Source organism: Protopterus annectens, chromosome 5.part0 (genome assembly GCF_019279795.1).
Source record: "Protopterus annectens isolate FY-2018-M chromosome 5.part0, PAN1.0, whole genome shotgun sequence".
Taxonomy (NCBI): Eukaryota; Metazoa; Chordata; order Ceratodontiformes; family Protopteridae; genus Protopterus; species Protopterus annectens.
In genome coordinates, this window is record NC_056735.1 from 677809178 (window position 1) to 677835659 (window position 26482).

General features: G+C 35.3%; 1 protein-coding gene across 1 annotated transcript in view; it reads right to left on the reverse strand.

Moving 5' to 3' along the window:
- Positions 1 to 26482, reverse strand: part of GLRA2 (glycine receptor alpha 2) — a 1310903-nt gene that overhangs the window by 634898 nt on the left and 649523 nt on the right. The window contains exon 5 of the mRNA XM_044072525.1: positions 6137 to 6219. Coding sequence (XP_043928460.1) covers positions 6137 to 6219 — 83 coding nt within the window. The remainder of the gene's footprint in view (positions 1 to 6136; positions 6220 to 26482) is intronic.

Genomic DNA, 26482 nt, shown 5'->3' on the forward strand with positions numbered 1-26482 from the left:
GACCCCTTGAGAGAATGGATACACACTGAGAGTGTTCCATGTAACAGTTATTAACTCGGTCTACCAAATATGACTTAAATGTTTATAAGTTCAATGCATTTATAATAGAAGAATGAGGTAAGGTGTCAAAAGCCTTAGCAAGATTTAAATTAATGGCACCAACAGATAGTCCTAAGTCAAATGATAGACTAACTTGATCTTCAAATTCCACCAAGATAGTAAAAGTAGATTTCTGAGATGAAACATTGTGCTGATTTAATCCAAATAGATTTTACTGTTTTCATGGTTTATTAAGAGATACATAAGACACCTTTCAAAACATTCACATAAAAGTGACGTTAAGCTGATGGGTCTGTAGTTTTGCAAATGCAGCCTATTTCATTTTTAAATATAGGAGTGTTTGTTAATTTTTTTCCATGACCCATAAACAATGTTTTTGGTTAATAAACCATTGAAAATTGTTACTAAAATTGAATGTAAGAAAGGTGTTTTTTTGTATTACAAATTAGGATAGACTGTTTGGTCCAATGGATGTTTTCTTGGAAATTATATTTAATTACATTATAAACATTTTCCCTTAATAACTGGACATTTGTATACATTTACTGATGTACTGTTATATATAAATGCAGTTGAAATCAATATTGAGTTCATGTCAATAGAGAAGTGTTGGTTAAATTAATTTGTGTTAAGTCTATAATAATCTATTGCTATACCATCAATCATCATCTATTTGTTGGTGTGACTGGATTGTGTTTAATTATTAATAAATTTATAATAAGACTTTTTATTATAGGCATCACCTGCTAATGTATCTCAAAGTTTACTTTTTCCTTGATTAACATGTTTAAGAGATTTACTGATTTTATATTCTTTAGACTTGGTCCTTACTAGATAGTTTGGATATTGTTCAAATGTACTTTCTTTTCTTATTACAGTTTGGATAATCTTGAGTACTTACAAGAAGGTAGCCTATTCTTGTTTGAATTGTGTATATTGCTAGTAGCAGTTGATTTTACTGAGTCTAATAATACTTTCTCTGGTGTAGAATATCCTGAATCTATTTCTGAATATTCAAGTCCCTTCCAGTTGGCATATTTATCTAACCAGTGAGTCTGCTGGGTCTTAACTTCTGCCGCTGACAAAGTTTAGCTCCCTGAGTCATATTGCATATCATTGCAATGTTCCTTTGTTTCATATATGAAATTAAAGTGACTGTTTATGAGGCCACCAAGTGATGAGATGTATATACAGACTCTCATTGTCTTTGCACTTGCTGTATCATTTCAACAACTATGCAAGTTTTGGAGATGCTGAGCTCTCCTTCTTCAACCAAGTGCACAAGCTCATTTCCATCTCCACTGTAGCACATGATGAGTAATCGAGGGGGGAGGCACTCCTGGTTCTCTTATGTGGAGTGCACGCTGGTGTATAGACCACATACACCCCAGTAAATTGATCAGACACTCCAAATGCCAGCTTGATTTCAGGGAGCCACTAAACACCTGGATGTAGGTCAAGGTACTAGATACTCAGAACTCTTCTTTCAGGGAATTCTCCAAGTTCTGCAGGCTAAAGCAGCCCACGTTGAGGGTAATTTAGTGGGCCTTCCTATGCCTGGGATCATGATTCAGAATCTGAACATAAGTAGACACTGAAGTTCTAAGATTAGCAAGGGCCCATGGTGCCTCTAGATTGACTTTGTCAAGTCTACTTCTAAGTACTAAATCTCTTTTACCCAATCTTTGGCTTATGCCTATCACAAACATATTGCCAGTTGTGACTGTGCATAACTTTTATCACTGAAGGTAATGCCCTATGAATTTTCTCTCACTCTTTCACTCAGGATTTTGTGAGGAGTCTAAGGACCTGTAGTCCGTTATTTATGATATATATATATATATATATATATATATATATATATATATATATATATTTATGATTGACTATAAAAATATGAAACAGCACTTATGTGAATCTGGGATGGTCAAATGCATGTTTTCCAGTTTCCATAATGCCACCCAGAAATATTTGAATCCTCATTAGCGAATGGTTATGTGCATTCTCTAATATTGGAATATTGGATTGGCATTCTGATAACAGATCGAACTTCAGTGGAGATCAGGAAATTTAGCCTTTTCCTCACTGTAGCGCAATCCTGGAGTTGGAAGATATAATATGCTACCAGAGAAGGAGTTTCTAGCCATTCACAGGAAGGACAGGAGAGTTTGCTCCTCTACTACACTGGGAATTATGAAGAACACTTAATTGCTTTCAGGACCTGAGGACTTCATGGGAGGTCTCATCATTGCCAGTATAATGTTCTACCCTTTTGACTTCCTTCTTCACTCAGAGTGTCTATTTAAAGTGTTGACCATATTGACCAAAGCCTTGAAGGAGACAGAATTTATTGCTGAACCCATGAAAGGAGTTTTTGGTAGTGCCCCTAAAGCTGGTGTTTCCATAGTTGTAGTCTGTAGAAGTGACCATAAACTCTCTGATTTCATCTCAGATGATTATATTCAGAAATGTGCAGCTGGGCTCTCTCAGTTGCAGTACTTTTACCCACAAAGATGGTGTGAGCATTCATGATTTAGACTGTCTGATGAGGATATAGCATAAATTCCAAGACTGGATCCTACTTTAATTTCTGTTCTTGTCACCAGCATGAGCTTTATATTACTATTTACAGGACTGAGAATATGCATGTTGCAGTGTACTGTGAATTATTAATGGCTAATGGGCCACTATGTGCATGTAGATCTCTTCCTGGTATCAGACGACTGTCACTGAATCCAGGAGTAGCCTTCAATTCCTGCAGCAAAATGGGTTGTAGTTTCTGGTCACGAATGCATAAGTGGTAGATTGGAGAGCTCACGTCAGTTCCTTACATATTTCCAGGGAAGTTATCGCCCTAGGAGAGGATTCCCCATCAACTAGCTAAAACTCAAAATCATGAGTCCATTGCAAGCATCTGTGACATAGTCAGGTAATACTTGTTTTGTATTTTTCTCAAATACTATATCATGATTTAAACTTTAGGTGATAGGCTTGCTTAGTACTTTATTACCTCAAGGTTTCTGATTCTTTGCCTACTAGCTGTCCTTTAGAACTTTCTGTCTAGGAATATTTGCTGGTTTGGCTTCAACCTTTTTATAGGACTCACCAAGGTATGTCTGTATTTCATGACAGATATATTCTTCCTATAGTATTTGATTTAGAAGAAAACACACTCCTGGTTAGTCAAAATTCTTTCCTGCCATTCCTCTTTGCTTGGTAGGCCCTACATCCTTTCACAGGTTGTAGTCCCTGTAAGTCAAGCAAGTATTGTCATTGTTGTTGCCACCTCTCTACCAATTTTCTTTATTTGTAGAAAGTGTGCTTTACCAGTGTTATTTTATGGCTGGCACATGATATGATAGTCTATACCTGTGTGGGACATTTATGGTCCTGAGAGTGAGATTTTCATACATCACTTATGCTTTTAAGATGTTAAATGCCTATCACATAAATAACTTGTTTCTGTTTTTTGTTATGGCATCTTTGCATTTTTTTGTCCTGTGGCTGCCTTCCTCATCTGTTTTAATCCCCTCAACCATAATGGAAGTTGTCAGCTGCTCTGAATTTGTAAGTAAGTTATCTTTGTGAGTAGGTATTGGCAGTTGTTGAAGAGAGGAAATGAGAGCCCACAGTACAGCATCACTAATGCATCCACCAGTGATTTTAGGTTATGACCTAACTCTGCCCCTATGTGCTAGGTAAAACATGTGGGTGAGGATACATGTGGGCATTGTGAGAGAGCTACCTCTCCTTCTGTAATGACCTGCTCTTACATTGCCCAATGAGCCAGTCTTCTTGTTAATGCCTTCATCAGTATACCCTGGTCTCCAACAAGGGCCATGACATCAGGTGTGCCCAACTTTCTGCCATATCCTCCTGCTCAGGTGAGGTGACAAGACTAACCCTTCATCATTGTTGTCCCACTACCAATTAACTCATCCAGCACCTGAACCACTAACCAAGTCAGGGTCATCTGGGTTATAATCAAATACTTATATGTTCTTGCCACCAGAATGAATACTACCTCTGCAATTTAATTTACTTTTTTTTAAACTGTTGTTTGTTCACTTACCCTCAAAGCTTCTGCCCTGTGCGGTGCCTTAAAATAGGATTATACTTTGATCATTGAATCATTCTCGGTAAACAAAGAATAAAGTAAGCCAGAAACAAATAAAAAAAAAAAATCAAGCTCTTTCTTTTTTGTGCTTTGATTATGATATGCATGATATTATATGATTCTTTTTAGAAGAATACAAGGAATCTTTATCAGAAATGTTAGTTACTTCTTTTACTGGATTTATCTTATATAGCTGGTTACCTATTCTTTTGTTTATTGTGAATCACAAGCCATACTGTATGTGCTACCATCCGTATAACATGGAATGATTAAGTAGATATACAAAAATAATCTGCTTGATAATAAATACAATGTATGCTTATTCTTACTGAAATCCTTGCAGTATTATTTCAATAATATATCAATATTAGGACAAAATAATTAAGTAGACATGGTAAAACAATCTTAGCTGCTTTGATCAGTTTATTACTTGGTTCTGTTTGGAACTGCATGCAGGTGGAATATAGTTGCCAAAAATGATAGAATTAAAATGTAATGTTTTATAGAACAGCTATAAGAAAGAATTATGGCAGCCCTGAAAATGGGCATTCATTACAGATGTGACAACTCCTCATTTCTTGAGTCAGAAGGTATTTCATTTACATGAGATATACTGTGTCTGCAGTTTAAACCTCAGGCCTTATTTGGATCTCCTACTGACATGTCATATAGCACTTGAACTTTAAATCTTAAAGGAGATTCATGAAAACATGACTGCTTAAAAAGATCATTTCCTTGCAATGGGGAATATAAGTAAGGCTTGTTATATTTATATAGTTCATGCATTCGAACATACATATGAATATGAAAGCAGGGTAATAATTTTAATGCAACAAATGAAATAATAGTGGTGAGAGAAATACAAATAATGATTCTTAAATCTCATTTGATATTGTTCTCTAAGGCTTCTGCTTGCAGTAACAGAAGATCCAGTCCTTGCGATCTTTTGGATTAAAATATGTGTACCTATATCATTGCAAAGATTACAATTAACCTTTTTTTAGTGAAGAATAGCAATTTAACTTTGTAATAATAAGAGCTAATAAAGAATAGCTTATTGTATATTTCAGAAAGCCATGGTAGTTCTTGCATGAGTTTTTTTTTTTTTTTTTTTTTTTTTTTTACAGTTCTTTGCACCTTCCCAGATGAAGGCTAACAAAAATAAAATAAATAACTAAATAAATAAAAGCTAAACAAGATTATAGAATAGAAAGTATACTAAGTGTCTTTTCTGACAACACAGTAATACGTAAAACACAACAACAACAATTTTCACCCTGCTGTTTGATACATAAACCTGTTACACATACAAAATGGAGAATAGAAGAAAACCTCATCAATCAGTAATTAGAGCCCTGAGTTGAAAATATATTTCTCCTTGCCAAAGGATGTCACTTCCCAAAGTAGCATAGGTTCTGTTCAAGTTCCTCATCAAAATGAGAAAGAACATATGTTCTTCATTAACAAAGACGGACTTCTTTAAAATATTCCTATGGGCACAGTAATGACATTCATATTATACCATAATTTCAGAATCCAGTTCTTTTACTTATTATTGCATAGATCCTTTTATTACAAGGCATCTTGCATGTTATGTAGCAGAAAAACAGTCAAGGCTGGCCAGTGTCATATAATATACAACACTCTGAGACAAATGACAATTACAGGGTAATGTATACTGTACCAAGTACAAAATGCTGTAAAGGGCAAACATGCATTTATCTAGTGACAGAATTTATCTTTTGTGTGTTTTCTTTTTATAGCCTGAAAATGTTTTAGTTATGAGAAACAAAAATCCAAACTCTATATAGAATGAAGAATAGCCAAAACTTTCAGAGCTGACTTGTTAAACTTTACAGGCAAAACAAAAAAAACAGTCACTTGTTTCTAAATGTTAATTTCTGAATTGAAAATGTTTTTTTTTATAACAGTTTGTAAATAAAGCAACTATCTACTTACAGCTTTCCAACTGCATACTACAGATCTGTACATCCATAGGGAAATTTTTCAGGTCCATAGGGCAGGATAATATTAATGTCAATCTGAAATACAAAAATAAATATATGATGGAAGGAAGAAATACAAAAATTACATAAAAATCATCACAGATATTTAAACATCTTACTTGTTTAAGAAACTTTTCAATACTTAAACTAGCATATCACAGAAAGAATATGTCTCAACACACACACACACACACACACACACACACACACACACACACACACACACACACACACACACGCAGCTATTTAAACATTTTACTTATTTAAGAAACTTTTCAGTACACAAACTAGCATATCACAGAAATAATCTCTCTCTTAACACACACACACAGACACACACACACACACACACACACACACACACACACACACACACACACGCACACACACACACACACACACACACACACACATATAAATCCTACATTACAGCAAATGGTCTTATACATCTTTAAATTCAAGGGGACATGCAACAAATTAAAAACAGTTACTGTTGTTTGATGATAAAGCATTTATTGCAGCTAAAATTGAAAAGGTAGACATATCAGTTTAGTAGATGACATACAATGTGGGAATATCTTAAAAAATTATATGCAAGTAGTTATAATAATTATGCTTAGTTACAATGGGTATTTGAATGGGCTGAACCTAAGCTCAGCTAAGGTGTGATTCGATAGTAGCTGCACATAGGCCCCATCATCTGAATGAGTTTGAGAAAGTCATATGCAAATGAGGTAATCATGAGATGTAAATAAGCAATGTAGATAACCTGGGTCTATAATATACAAATAAAGAGCTCTTTGTGTCTTTGTGCAATTTATAGTAGCTTTTTTATATGCATCTGTATCATGCACATGAGGCTTATAAAAAAGTAAAGTTGCTCCTTTTTCAAAAATGTTGCAGTCTGTGAAGATGCTTGTGCTTGCTACCAACTTAACTGTCTCCCATTTTTGAGATGTTTGTCTTGGTCAAGCAAAATATGGTGTGAATAGTGGTACTTATCATCCAAGAAGATGTAGGTATAAATAAAGGCTAACCCATCTGAACTTTGTTGATCGGGAAAACAGATTTATGATGAACACAGACATATTGAAAACTTTGGTGAGTTTATATGCCTAAAGACAAGGACTGTGTGTGTGTGTGTGTGTGTGTGTGTGTGGGGGGGGCTTCTTATACCTGTGGATATCAAGGTATGTGTACAGGCAGGTCAGTCACTCTAGCCATGGCCATTTCTGTACAAAATGACCAGGAGTTGCTGTTGTAAGGCAAAGTTGGAAGACAAAATGAAAAGAAGATAAGCCGATGGAAAGAACTCAGTGTTAATGTCTTTAAACCATTTACTCATATGGTATTTAGTGTTTGTAGCTTAATATGTATAAACGCAAGTTATTCTATGCCCTGCCCATAGTTGCAGTGTCCTTATATTTAACGGAAAGACTTTCAGCCATTAGATGTTATACAATTAATGTTATATAGAGCAGCTATAAGCTACCTTTTAACTGATGTGCAAATGAGTGTACTATTTAACATTCATAGTAATTTTATAAGATTTTATTTTCATAGAAATGCATTGATTCTTTAATATATATAATTAATAGTAATTGTCTTAAAACTATCTTTATAAGTCAAGTATGCATTTGTTGATTTTTGCATAGCTAAAGAAGAATTTAACTGTTCAAAACATTGATAAACAAAACCAAATATTTGTATTTCTTAGTGATTGCTTGTTATACATAGGAATACAATGGCAACGTACAAGAGTAAACTGTGATATCATTTTTGTTATTTAAATATAATAGAACTAAGCAGATATTTCTAAATTGATTTGAATCTCTCCCCTAAAAAGTACACACAGTATTAATAATTAACCAGAGTTTTAGTGGAGAGTTTAAGTAGGCAATTATAGCTTATGTAAGAAATGTTCAATTAAGAGCTGGGAACTTGAATTACATAGCAGGGTATACATTTATGTCATGTTTACCTGTTTCATTTTGAAGTAGCGCTTTGATTTATTTATTATGCTGAATATAGGTCCAATATACTCTGTTATGACATATAAAACACATAACCATTCTATGACATGGGATACTGTATGCACTATGTACTTATCAGCAATATCTTAACATTTTATATTGTATTCTTACTTACTTTCCTCACTTTAAAATATATAATGAAACATATATACAATGTTACATCTCATAATGTACTTGTTAAGTAGTCTCCTTTAAATTTTTACATAAGAGCTCAGATGGCATTGATAGATAATATATGAGGGATGGTCTGATAGATCAACACTTATCTATCGGACTAGGAATGTCTTTCCTTCCATATTTGGTGTGGGATATTATTAAGTTTAGGTTTAATTTGTTATATATAATATTCCTTGAGTTGTGTTTTTTTTTCTTTTCAGGCCTGCTCTAAGACTTACTATGCACCTATTGACAAAGAAAACAAGTTTGATTACATTGCTTAAACTATTACAAATCTTAGTTTTAATATAGGAGATTTGGGTATTAGAAATTAGCATTAATAGTAGAGTTAAATCTTAACTGCAATCATATATGGAACTAAACTTACTGTCCTTAAATACTAAGGGTTTGAACAACCCAAGAAAGAGATTGAACTTATTAGAGTCTTTAAAACTAAATAAAGCACAGGTAGTTTTTTCCAAGAAACTCACTTTAAAACAAATGATAGCAACACATGGAACTCTAAAGAATATTTAACATTAGCCCATTCTTCCTGTAAATTAAAGATTAATGGAGTAATGATCTTATGGAAAAAGAACATTATTAATCCCCAAATCTCCACAAATGTGGATAAGAAGGGTCTTATAGCTCTTGTTATACTGAAATTCAATAATAGGATATGGACATCAGTAAATTTATACTGATTTCCTGCCATAGGGGTAGGGTTTGTTAAAAAACATTTAGACCTTACTGCTAACACCTACAAAGGTAATTTAATGATAGGTGGTGATGTTAATTGCATTTTAGATAGCTCTGACACTACTAGGAAGAGACCCCTTTGTCTAACCTCCTCCACAAAACATTTTAAAAAGTGGACTGAGACATTTAACTTAGTTGACACATTTAGTATAAAAGAAGGCAATTCGTTAATATTTTCTCATCAAGATCACAGATTTCGCACCAAAATTAGAACAGATAAAGTTTATGTTTCTCAGGATTTAAATTTAAAAAAATGTCTTTCTTTTCAGTTCTTCCCTGCCCTTTTTCTAATCACAGTCCTCTTGTTTTTAAATTTCAGATGCATTTTAAAAGATTAACCCTTACAACTAGAATTCCAGCTTACATCACAAAAAATAAAGAATTTAAACCTTGATTAGTTTTGGAACTCCAGTTCTTTCTAGATACTAACTATAAATCAGAGGTAATATGGTCATGATATGGGATTTATTAAAAGGTTATATATATGGTAAAACCCTTACATGGTTCACAAATAAAACCAAAGACTAGAAATCAGAATCATAAAATATACAATCCCAGCTTTTATTAATTAAATCTAATAGGACTTCAGATTCATCTGATAATAAAAAGGAACTAGAAGACCTAAATAAAAAAAATATAATGAAATTCTAACTCATAATATTGCTTTGGCATTAGAAAGATTAAAAATAAACTCCTATACTGCATCACCTAAACATATGCATAACCTATCAAAGAGGAATAAAATACAATCTAAAGCTAATAATATTGCTAATATATTACTTGAGGGTAAAAAAGAAAATTATTTGATACAGGTGGCATTCTTGATGCCTTTAAATGTCATTATGCACAACTTTATAAAACTGGTAGCTCACAAATTGATCTCTTGAATTTGGAATCAATCTCTTCTAAACTTAAGAAAATACCAGAAAATTTTAAAATAGATCTTCAAAGACTAATTATACATACAGAATTCACAGATAAGATTAAGGAAAACAAGTCCAATAAAGCCCCAGGAATTGATGGCATAATCATAGAAATGTATAAACTTTTCCCTACATTTATAACTTCCCTTTTTCATTAAACACTACTTGAAATTCAAACACATGGTATCTTACCCCTTTCTTGGAGATATTCTTTAATCACTCCTATTTTAAAAGAAAATAAGGAACCTGAATATTGTAGTTCTTATAAACCAATATCTCCTCTAAATAATGATTATAAGATATTTGTGTCCATTCTAGTTAAAAGAAAAAAAATTCCATCATCTCATATAGTAAATGAAGACCAAACTGGATTTATATATAATAGACATACGCATGGCAATAGTAAAAGGATGCTAACCTTTACTGAATTCTTAAATAGGGAAAATCAATAAACTTTAATAATTTGATTAGACATAAAAAAGGATTCTGATTCTTTAAATTGGGATTATCTATTTAAAATATTATCTATATTTGATTTCCCTCCTACGTTTATTCCACCCATAACGAATGTTTATAAAAATAATCTAGTTTATGTTAAATTAGGACCATTTATTTTGGAATCTATTCATCTAACCAAAGGTACTAAACAAGGTTGCCTCATGTCACCCATCCTATTTGAATTGGCTATTGAAATATTTGCTATTTTAATGCAAAATAACCCAAATAGATAACACATTGATATATATAATCAACATAATTCTAAAGTAGTGTTATTTGCTGATTATGTGCTTCTCACATTACCTAAGTCAAAAATGGCTTTAAACAAACTAGATTTATTAACAGAAAATGTTATACTACTGCTAGTATTAATTTCAATAAGTCAAAAATCAAAATTTGTACTATTGAACAAAAGAAAGGAATACAAGCAGGTGGAAACAATATTGTTGGCAAACAAGTAACCTCTCTAAATTATTCGGGTATTATTTTGTGCAAAAATATAGAGGAAATGTTAGTTGTAAATTATAACAATATCATACATATAATCAAAACCTGTGTGGATAAGTGGAAAAAAATGTTTATAGTCTTTGTAAGATCCTGTATATAGTTCAAGCTATACCTATAATTCCTGAGAGACATTTTCTCAAGAATATACATATACTTTTATTAAAATTTCTATGGCTTCCTAATAGAAATAGAGTTGCTTTCATACACCATAGCAGACCCTGGGAACAGGGAGGAATTAATTTCCTGATATAGAAACTTACATTAAAGCTTTCAAAATTAATACTATTACAAACTGGATAGACCCGAATTACTCCTCTAATGGGGACTGCTGCATTGTACTATACCATTAAATGAAAATCTTTTCCCAAAGAATGTTCTGTTGACTGACAGATATAATAAGCTGTGGCATCTCTTATGCATTAATTTGCAATACAATATGTTAAAACCTACTAAACTAAATCTTATCAATTTTATTTTTAACTGTTTTAACTGTTTTAAGAAATTTGTCAATGCCAATTTACATTTGTTGACCAGGATAGTCCATCTGGGTGTGAGCCCATTTTCAGTGGAGGCCCGGAAGAAAAGCTCCAATAAAACAAAAACAACATTGACAGGAACAGTGTCGGTTTTACATAGAATTTAACAGAAATATCTAGAGACAATAAAGAAAGTACAATATAAAATAGGCACTTTAGTGAAAAGGAGAAAGTTATTGCAATATAGTAAAGTCATATATATATATATATATATATATATATATATATATATATATATATAGTCTACTTCATAAGATCGACAGACCATTTGATCGACATTCATTTGGTCGACAGCTCATTTGATTGACAACCAGTATTCAAGGCACTTAACAGGGACCCCCCCCCAATGTTGGGTGACCCTGAAGTTGGTATTTATAGTTGGGGGGTATGGGGGGCACATCCCCCACATTTGGGGGGTATGGGGGGCAAAGCCCCCCACCTATTTCCGTTTAAAACATGAAAATACAACAAAACTACACACACCCTCTAACTATATATACCAACTCCAGGGTCGCACAACATTGGGGAGGGGGGCAAATCCCAAGTTTTTGCCTTAAATACTGGTTGTCGATCAAACTATATATAGTCTTTTTTTTCTGTAACTGGTAAGTACATAGAGCACATAAAGGTCTGTGCACTACAAAGAATTGTTTGTGGGTCCCTGAACCACAACTCTTATTATGTTCTCCAAATTTCTGGAACACATAATAAGCTGGTTATGATTGGTGATCAAATCATAATGCTACATACCGAGAAAGATCAGTCTCTAGTGAGTTACAATATATCTTATTGGTTAAGTGTGCTGTCCCCAGTAGGGTTTAATACACAAAAAGTGCAATCTTATGTACGTTGGTCTGGGAAATTCAGGAAGGGCTTATGTGCTTGAAAAAAATTTTACTGGAGGGGAGACAAAGAAAGACAAAATGACTTGGCGGTTATATTAATTTCTACTCACCTAAATTATATAGCAAAATATAAAAAGGTAGGTCTGAAATGCTAAAAGTAAGCTGAAATGTTAAGCTAAGGAAATGCTTTCAATAACCTGAATTCAAGCTTTCATTGTTTTAGGCATTAGTAATAAGACCGTAGCAGTATTTTTACCATCTCTAGATGCCATACAAGAAAAAAAGTGTAAATAGGCTGGTAGGCAGTGTTCAGTTGAGAGTGGATGGGCAGAATTTGAAAAAAAAAATAGTACATAGAAAGCAATGTGGAATATGACATGGACACACAGTGTCATCAACAAAATACAACTCATGGAGTGAATCTGAACAAGCATAAAGGAAGAGAAAGTGAAACTGGTAACAAGTGTAAGGGGTATTATTTAAGATCATCACATGTGACAAGTAAGAGGCATGTTGTTCAAGAGTGAAGAAAGAAGTGCTGTGTCGCAATCAAGTTAGTGAAGCCTAGGAGTGCTCTGCATGGCAGATTAGTGGGGTGATGCTCAGCAGAAGGGTTTAGGGCTTTAGGGCCGATGGAGAAATGGAAGGGGCACCTGCAAAGAAAACAGATGCAACTTTTGGGCAAACTGCATGGTTTATAAGTAGTTTTCCATAAATATCTTTGCATATTCGTATTTTTCCTAATTTACTGTGACAATGAGAAGATACAGAGTATCACTTAGTTCAAAGGATTGATTATACAAAAACTAAAAGTAGCTTCTGCTGCGTATAAATCAACCTAGAAGCAGTATAAATGCAATAGTTTGCAATATACCTTTTAACTGCAATGCCATAGCAGAAGTCAGAGCAAAAGATGGATGAATAAGTAAAGTAAAGTGGTATTTTTGAAGCAAAGATTGGCAGCCCTGCTAGGCAACACCAGAGGTTTTTCAAATGACATCAGCTACTTGGCTTGAAGAGATAAACATTTTATTTATTTATTTTTTTTATTTTATTTATTTATTTAACATTTGTTAACCAGGAAAGTCTGACTTGGAACAAAGCCAATTTTCAGTGGAGGCCTGGGGAGAAAGGCTCCAGACATAATTCACATAATTAACCTATTACCTTGTCCATCAATGACAAGCATGTGTTTGAAACACAGATTAGGAAAAGCATTTTCAACATTTTATTTACCTTTTTGGAACCAGACTGTTTACCTCTGTTACTGGTACAGCAGTAGAATGAGGTGTACTTATCTAAAGTTCATGAATGGTTGAAGGGAAATGCTGGACTTTGGATACATTGTCTCAGTTTTTCCAAAGTTCCTATAAACATGTGTCTCATTTACTGTAGTTCCACAGAAGTACATTGTCATCCTCTCCTTTGCCATCTTTAGTCTGCCCAAACTTTGTAAGACTTCACTTCCCTTCCAAAGCCTGAGACTAAATCTAATATGAATTTTTACTAACCTGTCTTGCTACTTCCAGCACTGGTCAGAATCCTTGAAAATATTGTGGCCTTTCAATGAAAACTCTATATGGGGCTGTATTGATTGCTTAATGAAGAGAGATGTGGTTTAGAAAGGGACAAGGCACTACAGAAGCTCTACTGTTCTTCACTTACAACATCAGCCAAACACTGAAGCATGATCCTGTAAGCTCTGTTATAGTGATGGTATTGTATGCAAACAGTGGAGCATGATCCCTTAAGCTCTGTTATAGTGATGGTATTGTATGCAAACACTGGAGCATGATCCCGTAAGCTCTGTTATAGTGATGGTATTGTATGCAAACACTGGAGCATGATCCCGTAAGCTCTGTTATAGTTATGGTATTGTATGCAAACACTGCAGCATGATCCCGTAAGCTCTGTTATTGTGATGGTATTGTATGTAAACATAAACACGGTTTATTTTCCTGACTTGTGCAGTGATTTGTGCTCCTGGTGGTTAGTCTCTAAGGGGAAAGATCATAATACCAATGATAGGATGTCTGAGTTGTAAGATACTACTATTTCAACTGATCGTATTTTAGGTTAAAACCTACAATGTTTTCTGCTGGTTAGTGTGGACTGGATGATTCAGACGAGCCACATTTTCTGATATCCTTTTAAGTTTATATGATTATATGTTGTGGGGCATAATGACTGGAAACAAAACAGGGCTGGTGTTCTACAGAAAGGAACGGATTTCATTACTCAGTGAGGAAAAGCAAAAGTTTTATATTTATAAAAAATTTATATTTATATTTATAAAGGCGTTGATGACTAAATGATAGCTTTTTCTGAAAATATATAAAAAAAAAGTTGACGTGATTAAACGTTGGTGCATAATGATCATCTGCTACTGGTATCACCACTAATTGACAGTAAATTTCAATGTATATCAACACTTGCCTGTTCCTGTATCACCAGCGACCTAGACTGCGGCCATAAATGATCAACTGGATCAGAATGCCAACCAGTAAACAGATGTTTGAATAAGCAAGTAAATGAATAAACAGATAAGTAAATAAACAGAGAAGTTAATAAAAGCACAAATTTCAAATGAGATCCCGGAGTTGTGCTCTGCTACCCTCCCACATTACAGTGACAAGCTATAGGTGAACTGATGATCCTACAAATTCTCTTTGGGTATGCATAGCACATGTGTGTGGATATAGGTACAATGTGTAAGCTTCTATTATGACAGCATGTGTGCACCAGGTCTCAGGATGGAAAAGTGCCCATTCCTGGCATAGGCAAAGATGTCAGTACTGGAAAAAGACTGCAAAATCCAGAGAAGAAAACACTCCTACCACAGAGCTAGGCTATGCTAGGAGTCTCCCCACTTGATGCAGAAGAAAATAGCAATTCAAAAAATTAGCTACGCAAAGAAATGATGTATTGTTTCACTTATATGTAATAAACCCAAAAGATAAATACAATAAAGGCATCCTAACATGATAACTTTTACAGAAAGGAGAGAATATCAACACAAAAATGGAATACTTGGGGAAGCAAATAGTTTTGTACATGGAAAGGTGAAAAACTGAAACTGAGGTGACAGACCCAGTAAGAAGTGAAGGATTTAGTGAAGGGACTCGGATACAGAAAATATCACAAACTGCTTAGTTAAAAAAAATCCTCAAGAAGTGGTACAATAACCAGAACATGACACCTTTAGTACAGATACACTACAAAGTAAAATTTTAGAACATTTTCTGGAAGATTCACTGTCCACTCTGTACCATGATTTTGCATGGACAGCAGCTATCATTAAGAAACTTTAATCTTTTAAGCAGCAAATCAAGTAAAAAAGAACATTCTCAGTTTTGAACACTTAATATTGCGAACTGTAGCTATGTATGTATATGCCTACTCTTGAAGTGTATCTTTGAATTATTCACTCATGCCTTGTGTCAATCTAGGAGCTGTCTCTCTTCAGCAGCAAAAAAGGGGGAGGGATGCAGCCTTGAGGACAAAAAACAAGCTCTTTCTTCTGATAATTGTAGCAAACCACTTGCTGCATCTTATTACACAGATGAAGGGCTGAAGTGCTTCAGTCCTGACCGTAGCTGCACTCGGCATTCTTTTCTTAATGCTGGTAGTGCACTAATAACAGATCAGCATTTTCTGATCATATCCTCTAGCTATGGAATGTACAATAAGCACCATAATTTGTTCTGTAATTCAGTATCAAAAACAGAACAAATGTCTCCGGTCCTCTATATCTGATGCCATGGGTTCATGTATATTCATAAATACATTAGCATAAGGACTTCCATTGCCATAATTTATTTATTTATTTATTCATTTATTTATTGACATTTGTTAACTGGGTTTGTCCAACTGGGCATGTCAGTGGAGACCCGAGGAGAAAAGCTCCAGTAGTACATTTTAAACAAGTACAATTTTAAACTATATTGATATAATAGCAGTTATAGCAAAAAGATTCACATATGTTGGGTTACATGCATAAAGTTAAAGTTACATTAAAAAGAAGCTAAGTAACAATTTTACTTTGATATAGTTCAATAGGTCAACAATAACATTTTTTTGTTTGTATAAAATGCATAAATTGACACATTGGAGAGAGAGGTGTAATGAGGTACTAAGTATGGTCCTTTTGAGGGTACATAAAGGGATGGAAGACTAGGTAGGGTCATGGCAAGGGCAGGTTCTGGAATTGAGAAAATAAGCTTTTAGTTAATTTTTAAAGTGTGAGGTGTGGGAAATTGAACGCAAGTCAAGGGGAAGTTTGTTCCAAACATGGGCAAGGGAGCGTTTGTAGAGTAGTTTGCCTACTGACCTTTTTGGGTGGTAGATATCAAGTAATTGTTGGTAAGAAGTACGGAGGGTCCGGGATGGGATGTAGAGGGAGACTATGGAAGATAAAGATGGACAGAAGGAGGGTTTATAAAGAATAGAGTGTAGCATATGAAATTGATAAGATAGCAGAAATTGGGGAAGTTTAAGCCATTGAAGAGAGTTTAAAGAAATGTGGTGGTGTGAGTTGTATGGGGAGTTAGTAATGAATCTGGTTATTTTATGGTAAGTCTGTTGGAGTTTATTTAGAGTGGAGGCCTGGATATTGGTAAGAACTGGAGCGGTGTATAAGAAGGAGGGGAGGAGGAGTGCCTGGCCCAGAGTAAGTAGATTGAGGGGTTAGGAATTTTTTGTTCCGATATAGCAAACCTAGTTTCTGTTTGTTTTTTTTTTTATACATTGGAGTATATGTAGGTTGAACTTTAGTTCGTGATCGATAATGACCCCTAAGAGTTTTGTGAGGGTGTCAGGTTGGATAGTTGTATTGTTAGAAGATGTAATAAAAAAGGAGGTTTTGTGATGAGAAAGAGAATGGGGAAGGAAAAGTAGGAGTTTGGTCTTTTTGGGATTTAGGATCAATAGGTTGTGAGAGAGCCATTGTTCAGTGGATAGTAGGGCCTGTTGGGTCAGGGAGTATAGTTCAGGAATGTTATTTGAGATGGATATAAGTGTGGAATCATCAGCATACTGAATAAGGGAGGATTCTTTGCATGAGGTGTAAAGATCATTGGTGAAGATGTTAAACAAAAGGGGTCCCAAGATGGAGGCTTGGGGAACACCGGTGGAGATAGGAAGGAAAGGTGAGGAGGATGAGAGCCATTTGACAGATTGTTCCCTGCCAGATAGGTAACTATTAAACCAGGCAAGTGTGAAGGGGGATAGGTGGAGATTTACGAGTTTAGATAGAAGTAGAGGATGAGAGACAGTATCAAAGGCTTTGGAGAGATCTAGGAAGAGACAGGAAATTAGTTTATTGTTGTCTAGGGCCTCTGCAATGATATGAGGGAAGGAGAGGAGGGCAGTGGTGCTGCTGTGGTGAGGACGAAATCCATGTTGGGTAGGGGTAAGTAAGTGGTGTGTGAGGAGGTGATTGAGAAGCTGTGAGTGAATACATTTTTCTAATATCTTGGAGAGGGGGGACAGAATGGCAATGGGTCTGTAGTTTGAGGGGTCTGTGGAGTTTCCACCTTTATGAAGAGGGATAGTGAAGAAAGATTTCCAAAGGGTGGGGAAAGTTGATTCCAGAATTGATCGATTAATTAGTATAGCTATAGGATAGGCAATTGAGTCAGCAGCAAGTTTGAGGAATGTAGGAGATAGATTGTCAGTGGAAGGAGAGCAAGGTTTTAGCTTGAATAGTAGAGATTTGATGTAAGTAATGGAAACTGGCTCAAAAGAAAACAAAGTTGTGTGGGACTTGGAGGGGTGGGTGTCGAAGTAGAGTTTGGCTAAGAGGTTACTAGATTTTGGATGGAAGAGATAAAGTGTTTATTCAGAAGGGTAGCTGTTTCCTGAGAGGAAGAGTTAGGGTATGGGGAGGGATTAGAGGGCTTTCCAGGATAGAGGATGTTGTTGAGAGTTGACCAAATTTTTCGAGGACTGGATTTGTTGTTAAGCTGAGCAGAGCTATAGTATAACGTTTTGTCATTAGTTGTATGTTTTTTTGCAAGGTTCCTCAGTTGCCTGTATTTTTGAAGAAAAGGTGGTTGTTTAGTTTTAGTCCAAGTTTTCCAAGCACAATCTCTTTGTTTCATAAGGGACCTAGTCTGTTTGGAGAGCCAGGGAGCATGATTTGATTTTACTCTGATCTTCCTTGAGGGAGCTAAGGAGTTTAGAGTATTCATGAAGATGCTATTGAAAGTGCTTATAGCATCATTTAGGGGGAGGTGGAGAATGGAGTTAAATTGGGATGAATTGAAAGTCAATAGTTTTTGACAGTATTTGATAAGGTGGGGTTTAGGAATATGGGAGTAGTTTCTTAAGATGGTGGTAGGGAGATGATCACTGAGGGAGTCAGGTAAGGTGGTGGGATTGTGGTATTGGTGGGGGGAATTGGTAAGGATCCAGTCTATGATGGAGCTGGAAGTGGAATTTTTATGGAAGCGAGTGGGAGATGTTATAAGTTGGTGGAAGATGTGTAGGTGGATACTGAGTTGGGGGGAGTCAGTTGTAAGTTTGGACCAATCAATGTTGACATCACCAAGGATGTGTCTCATATGGTATGTTGTGGGAAAACCAGGATAGGATGTTTTCAAGAATGGGCAGATTGTTACCAGGAGGAAGGTAGATAGAGTTAATTGCAGGTTTGTTGTGGGGATTCAGATGGCAGTTAAGGATGATGATTTCAGCTGGGAGGAAGTCAGGAATTGGAAAAAGGTATGGTGACAGGTTAAGTTTGATTGAGTAGAGGATGGCCATGCCACCACTTTTTTTTACAGGTCTATCAGATCGGAAGTTATTATAACCTGGTGGGAGTATTTCACTATTTGAGATTTGTGGCTTGAGCCAGGTTTCAGATAGGGAGAGGATGTGAGGGGTATTGAGAGCTATCCATGAGTGCAGCTCAGTGATTTTATTTGCTAGACTCTGAATATTCAATGAGTAAATAGTTAAGTATTTGAATGGAGATGATTGTTGTGGCTGAGGTTGGTAACTGTTAGAGGAGTAAGATGGGGGGCAGTGTAGAGGTAGTTTTGAGTAGAGAAAAGGGGCCAGGGTTGGGATGGATATCTCCAGAACAAAGTAGGTTTTTAGTGAGGAGAGAGTGTGTAGTAGATGCTAGATGGAGTTTGTATAGTTTTGACTTAGCTTTGTAGGATGGTTTAAAAACCTGTATTATGTATAGTTTATATAGACTTGAGGTAGAGGTAGTAAAGAGATTAGGGGAGATAGTAAAAGATGAAGTAGTTGGATATATGTTGCATGAGTGAGAAGTTGGTGAACATATGAACATAGGAGTGGGTCAGAGAGATTGGAGTGGTAAGAGGTGGAGATAGAGATAATAAGGAGTAGTGTAGAAGATATTAGAAAATAATACATGTTGGAATAAAATATGGTCAGATAGAGTAGGTAGAGACAGTGGTATAGAGGAAGTGGTGTTGACAAGATTGACAGATTAGTAAGGTGGTTGTGGCAATAGGCATGAAGTGGAATTGTAGTGGCTAGTGGGACAGGAAGGGGAGGGATGGTTAGGTATAAAGGTAATTGTAATGGGGTGGGTGGAAATGGGGGTAGGGTAGAGGAGCAAAGTGAGCCCAAGTGTAGGGAGGGTGAACGGAGCGGGACTAGCACCCTGGTCAAGATGAAGTCATAGGAACAATCAGAAAAAGATAGTGAAAAACTAGCTTGAGAGACAAGGATATAAAATTTCTAAAGGTATAGTCACCAGAAATAAAATAAAAAGAAATAAAATATGAGCAGAAGTAAGCTTACAAAAGGACACTGGCCTCAAGCTACACAAGTAGATTTACTTGAAGCAAACCCAGTGCTGTATGGTTAAAATAAGCTACAACAGAGAGGGGCTTTGGAGGGGGAGAGAGAGGTATTACTAGCAGCTAAAAGCAGGGCAAAAAAAAAAACAATATGTAAGAGTTTGAAGACTGCAAAATAGGACAGGTGCACTAGGAAAGGCAGTTATGAGCGAGGCTAGAAATGAATTCAGGGAAGGGTAAAGTACAGAACAGGAGAATATACACAGAAACAGTTATGAGGATAGTGGGTAACCAAAGAGAAAGGATAGGAGCTGCTGGCATCTGCTTTTCGAGGCAACTAGCAAAAAAAACACTGTAAATTCTTGTTGTGCTTATAAAGTCTAGCTTTAATTAAAATATTAGCTTATACAGTAGTTATTTACTGGGACACATACTTCAGTGGTATTATTTTAAGCTAAAAATGGTGGCTTCTGGACTGATGGTTAGAGTTGCAGGGTATCTGTTAAGGTCCTCAAACCTGTGTTGCCTGTACTGTGGCTAGGAGAAAATGATCTCCAATTTATTGCCTATCACCACATTGACAGATGGTCATGGTATAATAATCATTCAAGCAGGGAGTTATACTTCTAACTCTAAGCACATGGAGAGGCTGTTGTAGGATTAGCAGTGTAAATATATGGCTCAGGGTTCTTTTAAAATCAGCTTTTTGTCAATAGAAGACCTCTGCCTAGCACTTACAGTTAGTATCACTGGAATTAATTTAATTCCCTGGCAATCATATGTCATATCTGTGTTGCACAGGGATAGAGCCCTGATTTTGACACAGATGGCTCAGGATAAGCTAGTGACAAGAGTAGCTGACAAAGGAGGAAGGGAGTGGGTTGCCAGTTGTTCTCTTGGCTTCCATGTCCAGTCAATCCGTTAATCTCCTAATTGCTCTGTTCATTTATTCTCAGTGCGACCCTCTACTAGGTGGGATCCAATGCCTCATGAAGCAGACCTTAGTGGTAATTCAGTTATAGTCCTGGGGTACAAGAAATCCATTGGAATGTTGCATGCATGGAACTTGGAGCCTGGAAGTTCAGAGTCCTTTGCTTAGGGGAGTAACTAGTGTAATGCCATCAAAGACATCATCAGTATCCCCTGTAATCTAAATACATGATCTGTGGGATCCTAGTTTTCAGCAGAAGTCACACAGAATTGGGCTTTCTCAAGCCCCTGAGGATGGGAGAACTAGTTGTTGTCCTTTATCCTATCTCCCTGGTCGGTCCTGCCTGCAGCCCAAGTCTGTTCCCAAAATGGGGTCAATGGTTGTACAGATGCCTTACTTCTGTATTACCAGGCTGATACTGTTATTTAAATTCCACTGAGAGTTTATTATATTTACAGATATATATATATATATATATATATATATATATATATATATATATATATATTAGATGAGCTTGTGGGTTGATAAGAGTGGATGTTACTGTTAAAAATACCTATAGAATATTGACAAAAACAATATATTTTGCTTGATGGATAACTCACCAGATCATTAATTTTATTCTTGATTATTCCATATTAGAGAAGCATACATTGTGAATTTTACTACAAAGGGAGCAGTTGAAAGAGAAGGGGCTTTTTTAATACTGACCTAAGAGAAGACCCTACATTTTGAGTATGATATGTAAGTACTGCTTAAGAAACATAAATGCAAAAAATGTGACTATTCCCCGCATACTGCCCAAGGCTACTGCAGTTAAGTGAAGCAAGGTTGACATTATAATGTTATTAATGAACTTGAATAGATTTCTTTAACAGAGACAAAAGAAAAGGATGCATGACAGTTATCATCTCCTTTACCTGGTTTATCTAACTTATCCACATGTGCTTACTGCTCCCGACAGTGAGACTCATTTGTTCAGTCATGAAAACATGAAATAAATACATTCATTGCTTGGCACTGTTATTTGTCATTCTAGTAGTTTTCTCCATTCCCTGGTGTTGTACAACCATGGATCAGGCATACATAAATTCATGATGTGGAATATGCAGAGGTGTCTTACTTCCTGAAAAAGAAAACTTTTCTTGAGGTGTTTTATTCATTTTTGTGCATGTTTCAGACATGCTTATCTGAGCATTTCTGATCTGATGTTTCTTGCAGTGAGGTTTCATAGAAGAAGTGCATTATCCTTACTTCAAGGGTTTAATCTTTAATTACCTTTTGATCATTCTATCCAACTGATAATTAAGCTTCACAATGAGCTGGTAGGATTATGTTTTTATGTCCCAAACAACTTAACCTCAATTCAAACCTAACATCTTTAAGGAGTATCACACACACACACACACACACACACACACACACACACACACACACACACACACACACACACACACACACACACGCACACAAAATTAAGGAAGTGCAAAGGTCGTTCTTCACTGTATATTTCTGTCATTCTTTATTCGTGATACTCAGTTCACTTCAAACACAGAATTTAAGCTTAAGTATGCCTTATTTCACTGAATAGAAATGGCTTCTTGCTGGCTCCTCAAGGCACCTTTGTGAAGCTCATGGATTCCTGAGCAGAACCCTGCTGCTTGCTAGACTTCATTATGCATTTCTGTGGCAAGCATATAAGTTCATCATCTATCTACCGACAAGACTGATTCACTCAAAAAAGCTGTCATCACAGATTAAAAATGTGTACAGCAATCTGTCTCCTTCTACTGGGTTACTATTATCATATAAGCAGGAGTATAGACACTAGAATACAAAAATGAATGTTGCCAGTATGTAAGCAAACACTATTTAGTCACAGACAGGAACATGCAATCCATGTTATTCTCTTTGTCTAAATAAAGATTTTACTTGTAGACTAAAGTGATTATTTTTGGTATGTTGCCATGTGGCAAAATCTTTCTGCTGTGCTGTTCAGATACTGGAAGCTGGCTGTGTACCTCTGATTCACCTCCCCCCTCCAAACTACACTGTTCATTTTATAAGTTATATATAACACACTCATATACTTAAATGGGATAGTTTACTTATTTATTTATTTAATGTTTGTTAATTAGGTAAGTCCAAGGACCCAATTCAGAATAATAGCCATATTTTGCTAATTGTTCAAACTGTCAGGTATGGTATGCTTAGAAATTACAAAAGTAAAGCAAGCACAGTCAGCAGGGTAAAGTGCCTCTACGATACAAACTTGTAGAATCCAAAGGAAAACTCAAGAGTCAACACCATATGAAGCGAAGGAGACTTTAATTACATATAACACAGCCAAGTAAAAATGTAGTGAGCACTAAATACATCCAGTCGATGCAATCATTTTCTATTCAGCCAATCACATTACTACTTTCATTTAAAAAAATATATTGCATCAATTGGATGTATTTAAACTGAATTTTTCTTGTCAGAATTATTAAGTCTGAAGAAGCATTCTCAGTAACGCGAAAGCACTCACTACGTTTTTACTTGCCTGTGTTATACGTGATTAATGTCTGCTTTGCTTCATATGGTGTTGCCTCTTGAGTTTTCCTTTGTATGGTTAGAATTTACCTTAATATTTTAGCAACCAAAGCAGGCATCCCTATTTGTGAAGGCATGTAGATATTTGGGGTTGCATTGATTTAGTTATTAAGTGAGCCTTTGCATATCAGCACTCTTGGAATAATTTTAATAGCTCTCAATTTTATCATCAGTGTTAGTTTCTGGAACAACATCAGTGTACATTGCCCAATAAGATTTATACTGCATTTATCTCCTAACTCTAAATGTTTTTCTATGTTTTTCATGGGGAGATGATGGCAATTATTAGTTTTGTCTATTTTCTGAGTTTTAAAATGCACTGTACATCTACCAAAAAACAAGTGCAAAGCATATGTTTTTCTTTAGATTATTAAATCAAAATTGTGTAATGTATGTATTTTTTTATTTAATAGCAAACAGGAAACTGAACACCTCTTAAACCTGTACTACAACAGTATTTGCTTTTGTTTTAGAGTTATTTTTAACTGCTTGAACTGTGTGTAAACCTAATTTTTGTAGGGGTCCTTGTCAATGCACAGATTACAGTATTTAGTTTAACATAAACCATCATTTTGTATTTAACTCATTGCTGATTATCTTGCAGCATAAATACATTCTAATATTTTAAAAGTGTTCATATCTGTTAGCAGATACATTTTTTTCTTTTTAGTTACTATCTAAAAGAAAGTGCGTGTGTGTGTATGTGTGTTTGTGTTTGTGTGTGTGTGTGTGTGTGTCTATCTTTTGATGACTTTGTATCCTATGAGCCACTTTTTGAGTACAATGTGAACAATAGCAGTCTTGCCTGCATTAAGGTGGCACTGTTCAATACCTCTCAAACTGTTGAAATTAAAATATGGAGAAAGGCTCTTAAAACCTGTGTGTATCCAGACAAAAATAAAGGTGCACAATATAAAATGTACATACCAAATAGCACAGCTCCCCACACTTCCAAATGCAAATTAAAAAAATGTGTATCAACCACAAACTGTGCTCTAAATGTTCAGATATGACCAGTATTAAGTATCAAAATCAAAGGAAAAATGACAGCTAATGGACTACTATTTTCAACAGGAGAACTAAAGAGATGAAATGTAATTTACAACAGAATTAAAAAAGAAATACAATATGAAAAAATAATGCAGCTCTGGTATTCACCAGATGTCATCATCATGCTAAGATCCTACTTGCATGTAATCTGAGGGAATTACTGCTACATAGAGAGTGCGCATGTAGTGTAGTAACTTTCTATTTTCTGTGGTTGAAGTATAATGATTGATATATATTACAGTGTAGCTACAGTAAGGTATTCCATATACTCATTATTCCAGTGAAGCCAGATTAATGATTTTTAACATGACTAAATGATGGCAGAGTGATTTTACTTTCATCCACAGAGAGCACATTTACCCAGACATTAAAGATGCTTCTTGACTGTGTATATATTAGATTTCTGATTGTGGCAAAAAAAAAAAAAAAAAACAATGGCTACAGTAATGTATTTCAGCTTTGTTTCACACATACAGTAAATGCAGTAAAGTATTCCAACATGTTTTAAAGAAATGCACATTAGTCCTGCAAAGCCAGAATAATGACTAACATGAGTGAGCAAATTACTGGAGGTTAGGTCAGTATCATTCACAGAGTGCCCGCATACCCAGCAGTTATCGACACTTTGATGACTAGATACACAAGTGATATCTGAGTGTGAGAAAATAATGGCCATAGTAATGTATGTCAACCTGAAGTGTAAACAGTAGCCACAGTAAATATTCCAACTTGCTTTCCACAAATATGAAGTCATATTATTTGAACCCCTACACACACACACACGCGCACACACACACACACACACACACACACACACACACACACACACACACACACACACAAACACAGGCACACACACTTATGCGCTCAGAAATTACCCAGTGATAGCCATTTTATTGACGTCTACATTTTAGATGCTGGATTGTAATAAAAGGAATGAATATGCTTGTGAATAATGGCCTCAGTAATATATTTCAGATGGATGCTTTCAGAAGCATCTATTCAGATACCAAATCAAACTCAAACAACTAAAACAGAAAGCTGCGAACTGCAGAGTACCACACACCTAAGAACATGAAGTAACTGTATCATAGATTAAAAGCTTGTTTAATACAAATTGATAAAATAAATAAGTACGGGTACAGGTTAAGCGCTTTTCATCCCACCTAGTTGTGGGACTTCTTCAGACAAAAAAACCTTGCAACAACTACAATAAATATCCCAGGGCCGTGGTGCCGGAAATACAAACTCCACAGCTTATTAAAATGCTCATTTAACATGAAATAGTTTAAAAGATATAAACATAGTAAAATAAAATGTTAAACAACATGTAAGATCATGCTTTCCATCAAATACAAAACAGTTTGACCCTGTGATTCCCCAACATATACGAAAGTATTTTTAATGATTTATTTTAAAATGAGTAGTGTGTATTATATACACTCTAAGCTATAGATCTATTGAATTAACCTAGGTCTAATATGTACAAACATAAAAATATGTAAAAGCAATGAAACTATAGACCTATTTAATAAACCTAGGTCTGATATACACAAGCATGTAAAAATGTGTGTAAGCACAGAAAATATAGAAGAGAATAGAAACATATTAATACGGAAATGTGAGTCTATAAACAAGACTATATTATGGAAAATGATAGCCATCTAGTTGGAAACATGAATGGCTAA